Genomic DNA, 6,453 nt, shown 5'->3' on the forward strand with positions numbered 1-6,453 from the left:
TCCCAAATGACCCAGAAAATCGTCGGTGATAGAAAGTAAGAATGCACACGTTTGGCAGGACTAAGGGTATGCTATGCCCGCATCTACCTCAAACATGAGTCGTCACCCAACCATTTGTGACATATGAAATTTTCCAAACGATCCACCCTTGCTACTCCCGTGGGATGACATTATCATCGCACGCGCTATTCGGTGGTGCAACGTTTACGATAGGATGTACGAGTGCATTTGTAAGTCGTATATGATAAATGATCTATCACAAACATTTAGTTATATAATACCGCCTGTGATAGGATGTAAGAGTGTATACAGTTGTCCCTATAAAACTCTATGCGAAGTTTGAATCTATCCAACACGTTGCTTATGGATTCCACTGAGAGAGATGCAGGCCCCACAAATGATTCGACGAACCGAAAACGATGGGTTGCTCATCGTCATGGTGGCCCATCCATCTAGTAGCTTACACTCCTCCAATTTACTCTTTCCGTGGTTACATCCTCTCTCACGCATACGAAAGCCTCCTTTTCTGCAGCACCGTTCTGGTCACGACTAATTATTAGAACGTCCCTGGTCTACTCCTGTCCATCGACCAACAATTAGTGGCCTCTTCTTCTGCCACCACTGCATTGCACACACGCCACATGCAACGTTGAGTACCAGCACACTCCAATGACGATCCATGGCGTGATGACTCACCATTGTCGGGGAGAGATTCTAGAGGCTGTACCACAGCCAGTCAGCAGCTCGTTAAGCAAGCAACAAGTTCTGGAGAGACATATTAGTTCGTAGCAGCTACTCTCATACTGTTCCTCGTCCTGCTGCTGCATGATCACACCAATAGCAATTAGTAGTACCTTCGGCTTCTCATATATTTATGGTTGGGCTTAATCTCGGCTTCTCATATATATATGTTCAGTTAAAGTGTTGTCATCCGATTCTATCCGAGTTGAATGGAACCTTGCTACTCCTAGTTATGGATCACTCCACGTGTAATCCATCTGGCAGGTGCCACATCATGTCACTCCATCAAGCGGCCAACAGGCAACGATGCTTTGAGAGTGCATTATTCATTGAACTTTGCACTGTATAGACGCAAGCTCGACGCTGGAGAGCGTCCGAGATGATGCCGACAAGGCCTAACAACATCCATTGGATCGTGAATGATGCGGACGACAGGAAGCAATGGTACGGGACGAATGACAGTTACCTGTAACATGCACACAAGATTCATTTGTTCGAAAGAAAAAAAACAAAGCAAAAACATGAACCGGTAGGCGATAGTGGATATAAGCAGAGAGGAAGGGAGAGAAAAAAACATCGTGCATGTGTGTGTGCCCGAGTGTCATTGTCCTAGCTACACTATCTTTCTCCATCCAGAGGCACGGTTTGTTGAAGATTCATCGACACGAGGCAGTACAATAATGTGGGCGAAGGTTGGGACCATGAATCTATCATCAGACTCAATTTTAGCCTTGCAAATTCTCACACCTATCCATGGAATCCAAACTCCTGGTTGTGGCTCACGCCATGTGCCGCTCCATATGGTCCATACCACATCGGATGTCCTTTCTCTTTTTGAGGTGGACACTCCAAAACTGTGTGCTCGACAATGCGACTTGAACGATTACTCAAACGTTCTGCGTTGCCAAGGCAGCATGACATATGGCAACCGTCGGTACAACTAGGAATGACTTAGGAGGCACGTGACAAGGATATCGGCAATAGTTATATATGATCATGATGAAGCCGACCACGAAAATGAACGCACATGCGCGTTGTAACCTTGAAAATTTGAACTTAACGCTCACAAGGCGTCTAAGACATGGCAGCATACTATTGCAGTTGGCAATGATTATAAGTACTACCATAGCGCACACCTATCGACATTCAAGCTAACCACCACTAGAATGGTTGACCTAATCAACTCTGCTGCTAGGTGGCCACCTTAGTTTTTGACCCCACCCATGCTCACCGCGTGATGTTGCCCACTTGACGTCCACATATCAACACTAGTAGACGCGTGCAAAAATATATGCAAAAATGCGCAATTAGAAAAAGATAACTTGATAAAGTTTTTTTGGGCACGCACACACGGATGTGTGTGGTTGTTACCTTGTTGGCTCTTCGGTTGCGTCTATCCGTCTTTGTCAAGGACAATTTCCTCGGACCAAACTTGCAAGCAACCAATGCAAGATGCAATAATGCATCGTTCAATGTGGCAAGGATTCTGTTCCGTTTGTCGACAACACGAACATGACATGAACCACACAAAACCACCTACATGCTTTTTTTTTTCTTGCTGATTAATTGGGTTTCACAGTTTACACATTTCTGATAAGTTAACATGTGCTTCCTTCGTCCAGGTCTATTAAGGCCCCTCTTATTTTGCCTCAAAATTTGACCACAAAGTTAACTAATAAAATGTAAACTATACGTGACCAAAAGTATACCTTAAAAAACCCTCTTTTGAATACAAATTAAAATACTATAATTTGTTAGCATACATTTTATATTTAATTAGTCCTATAGATGGTCAAAGTTTAACCCAAAATATTAGGGGGCAGTAAACCCAAAGGAGGGAATTAGTAGACAGTACTATGGTTTAAATTTGCATGTCTATCCCCGCCAAAAGACAAGAAAAACAAAAACTGTCTATCAGTGAACTAATTGTTAGAGAATATTATCACAATGATTTTTATAGAAGAATTCTTAGCATTAGGCACTGCATTAGTTTAACTTTCTAGAGACGGCGAGCACACAAGAATAGAATCACATGGTTCTCTCACACCATTTGACATGCATGCATCAAGACAAGAACTGGTATGCATGGCAGCACCCATGGCGCCAGGTCAGCAATGGCGGAGGCGACAGATCGACGCCGCTGGTGGCCAATAATCACGGCCGTCAGGTGGGTGGTAGCCAGGGACACAGCTAGGAGAGGACCGAGAATCTTATCACCGGCGCGTTTGATTTGCCAGCTCAAATTTCCCAGCCCAATCTTTCTCTCTCTATCCATCCAATATACTAATCCAGATGCAATGTTCTCCCTGGGATCATTGACACTTTTCCATGAGTGTAAAACAACGGCAAGACTACTAAAAAAATATGAATACAACACCTACTCGCACTGTAGAAGCGATGCAACGAAGAAATGAGAGATCTTCCTTTGTGTAAAAACATGAGTACAATATGCTATCTATCACTTTTTTCTAAACAAAGAAAATATCTTTTCCATTTTCTTTTTACAATGAGGCCATGTAGGCTTGGTTGTAGGAAGAGTCCATCTCGTGGACGACGAGCCTGGTGGTGGTGACCCGGGCGCCGGTGGCATTGTTGAAGAGGTACACCCCGGCGTTGGCGTAGATGGCCTCCGTTGGGTACACTCGTGATGTTGCCGTCAACCTCCCACCCATCGCAAAGCTCTCAACGATCGAATGATCCACAAGCACCCTCACTGACAGCTCCTCGCCATCGAGCACCGGCACGGTATGGCCTACGACCCTCTTGACAATGTCGTTGGCACGAGATGAGTGTGTCTCATCATGGCAGAAGTGTGTGTGCAAGCCGCCGTCGAGGCCCCTGGCCACATAGAAGTAGACGGCAGTACGCTCTGCGTCACCTCCATGGCGCCTGGCGTCGGCAAGCACAAGGAGGCCAAAGGGGCCGAGCATGCCCCGCCCTGCGGCACCACCGCTTGTGCTGCAATTGTAGCCCACATCAGCCTCATTGGCGACGGCAATGTCTAGCGGGTCGAGGCGGAATGTGGCCTCGATGTCTAGCTGGGTGGCGCGATGAAGGCTGAGTGGAAAGACGGAGCCGTGGTCAATGGTGACGCCGCCAAGGTTAGTGGAGTTGGTCCGGAGCGTCTCCACCTCCTCCACCGGCCACTGAAGGAGGTTGCTTCCCGTCTTAGTGTCCAGCACCACCGTGCGAGGGGTCGACTGCAGCAATGCCAAAATAAAACATTAATTAACCATTGACTATAATTAATTATTCAGCAAAGAATCCTAGGTATCAATCATTGACAGGAAAGAAATAGTGTAACTAACCGCAGGGTAAGCAGACAAGACAACCCTTTTCCTTGTCTAATCCCAGTTTGGTTGGTACAACAAAAAATATTTAGTTTTTAGTTTGTTGGTACTACCAAATAAACAACTTTTGTCTGCCACTAGATCACATGCTACCACATGATTGATTCATGGGTATGCAAAGTTTGTAGGACACACCCATTTCTTACCTAATCCCACTTTGGTTCATGCTAACAGAAAATTGTTTATACTTATTGTTATCCAGTTATAGTTAGGTACTTGCACCAGATTACCACCAATCTTGGCACACCACTAGGTTGAAAGTATCTGCAACTAGCTTGAACTATGTGCAAGCTAAAGGAAGCTAAGAGACAATGGACAACCAGATGACAGCAACATTTCTGCAGCTGCTATCTATCCATGATTCATCCCATGTGGCTGCTATTATTATTTGCACTTCCTTTTCCTTATCTAATCCCAGTTTGGTCTGTGGAACCCAGCAAAGGAAGCATGCAAGCTCCCAGTCAATCAAATTAAACCACTCACAAAGCAACATTTTATTAATAATCAACTAGTGGAGGTTAATAAATCAATTGACTTTGACATCTTGTACAAGAAGAAGATGATGAAGATGTCAAGTACCTGGAGCGAGGCCCATCCCTTGGCGACGTCGGCGCGCTCGGAGTCGGTTTCACCAACCCACCCCCATAGCACGCGCCGCTTCTTTGCCGGATCGTAGAACGTCTTGGACGCGTAGAACTTCCCCCAGTCGTACCTTAGCCCGATGCCGAGATCGGCGTCGACGTCCAGCGGTGTCCATGTGTTCTTCGCCGCGTTATACCTCCCCAACGCGTAGTAGTCGTGTCGGTCATCGTCAGAGCTCTCCTTCATCACGTGCAACACATCGTCAGCGCCATTGGTGGACACTGCCGCCACCGCGTCCGTCATGTCAATGCCCCTCACGCCTTCGACCGGGTATAGGTCGATGCACTCCCACATCCCCGTCCCCGGCACCCGGTGAAGCAATCCGGGGACAAGCTCATAGTCGATGAAATCCTTGGTCTTGTAGGTCATGACCATGCCGGCATGGCGGTCATCCTTGGATCCAATGACGAGCCGCCATGTGTCATCAGAGCCGTCAAACCATGCAGTGGTCGGGTCCCTGAAGTCCTTCTCCCCGACACCGGGTGGCGGGTACATCACTGGGTTGTTCTCATACTTGGTCCAGTTGATTAGCAATGGGTCGGAGGGATCAGTCGGAAAGGCGAGGCACTGGACCTGGACGGAGGCATTGGTGGATCCGGTGTAGAGCATGACGATGCGGCCGTCGGGGAGGACGGTGGCAGAACCTGACCAGACGCCATTGATGTCATACCATTGGTCCGGAGACATGGCAACTGGGAGGTGGCGCCAGCGGAGGAGGTCGCGGGACGCGGCGTGGCCCCATGCTATCTTGTTGCCCCAAATAGCGCCGTCCGGGTTGTACTGGTAGAAGAGATGGTACCACCCCTTGTAGTACACCGGACCTGCATTTGCATTTTGCATCAAATAAATGAGTCTTACATCAATATAGTCACTACTCAATGTAATATGCTGGAGGATGGAGGAAATGTTACGTACCGTTGGGGTCGTTCATCCAGTTCTTCTCGGGCTGGAAGTGGAATCCGGTGCGCTGCCACTGGAGCATGGCATTGCTCCACGGGAACGCGTTGCCGCCGGCCTCCGCGCCCAGCATGCCGCCGTGCGTGGCGGTTCCGGACGTCTTTTCTGAGACGGCAGACTCAGGCCCCCGGCTGCTGGCGCTCATCGGCGCCGCGTCGACCGTGCTCGGGTGGCCGGACATGATGACGCCGGCGGCCGACAGCTGGCCCGCGAGCCTGACGCCGGCGAGCGCGGCAACAGCGAGGAGCACCGCCGCCGAAGTCAGGAGAATAGCGGCGCACAGTGGCCCGGTTCGGCCTGGGCGCGTGCGATCGGCCTCCGCATCGTCCAGCAGCTGGGCATAGGAGCATGGCACCGAGCCATGGTCTCCGGTCTCCATTGAAATAGAAAGAGATCGGCGGAGGAGAAGGAGGACACCAGACAAGGGAGAGGAATTGGTGGGAGTGATCAATTATCACCTCTGCTAAGCCTAATCTAAACAGCAGATGAAGCTAGGTGTGTGCATGTGCGTGTTCGCCGTGGAGCTTCTCCCTTCTGCGTCTGGTATTTATAGTCTCCATGCCACCCGTTAACGGCCTAGCTGGCGCGGCCCCATTGGCCGCCGGTGGCGCCATGGGCCCCGGCTGTCAGTGCTAATCATCGTTCATCCAGGCCATGTTACCCAGCTCGATCATGATTACGCCCTGTCGCACTCGTTGTTCGGTGAAACAAACTATAATAATACTACTAGCCGGCCCGTCGGCTCAGGCTGGATCTCATGCAT

General features: G+C 49.1%; 1 protein-coding gene across 1 annotated transcript; it reads right to left on the bottom strand.

The window, feature by feature from the left end:
• Window positions 1-3,132: 3,132 nt before the first annotated feature.
• Window positions 3,133-6,220, bottom strand: LOC123135453 (sucrose:sucrose 1-fructosyltransferase). Its single transcript, XM_044554536.1, has 3 exons — window positions 5,649-6,220; window positions 4,671-5,554; window positions 3,133-3,941 (listed from the first exon to the last, which is right to left on the bottom strand). Exons 1-3 carry the CDS (start codon window positions 6,067-6,069, stop codon window positions 3,243-3,245), a joined length of 2,004 nt encoding a protein of 667 aa, XP_044410471.1. The 5' UTR covers window positions 6,070-6,220; the 3' UTR covers window positions 3,133-3,242.
• Between the last annotated feature and the right edge of the window lie 233 nt (window positions 6,221-6,453).

The sequence above is a fragment of the Triticum aestivum genome, chromosome 6B (genome assembly GCF_018294505.1).
Source record: "Triticum aestivum cultivar Chinese Spring chromosome 6B, IWGSC CS RefSeq v2.1, whole genome shotgun sequence".
Classification (NCBI taxonomy): domain Eukaryota; kingdom Viridiplantae; phylum Streptophyta; class Magnoliopsida; order Poales; family Poaceae; genus Triticum; species Triticum aestivum.

Bases quoted from the DNA above. Each gene is read 5' to 3' on its own strand.
- LOC123135453 (XM_044554536.1), bottom strand. From the start codon at position 6,069: ATGGAGACCGGAGACCATGGCTCGGTGCCATGCTCCTATGCCCAGCTG. The intron at 5,555-5,648 runs GTACGTAACATT...ATGCAAATGCAG, and splicing joins CTGGATGAACGACCCCAACG to GTCCGGTGTACTACAAGGGG. The intron at 3,942-4,670 runs GTACTTGACATC...GCATTGCTGCAG, and splicing joins AGGGATGGGCCTCGCTCCAG to TCGACCCCTCGCACGGTGGT.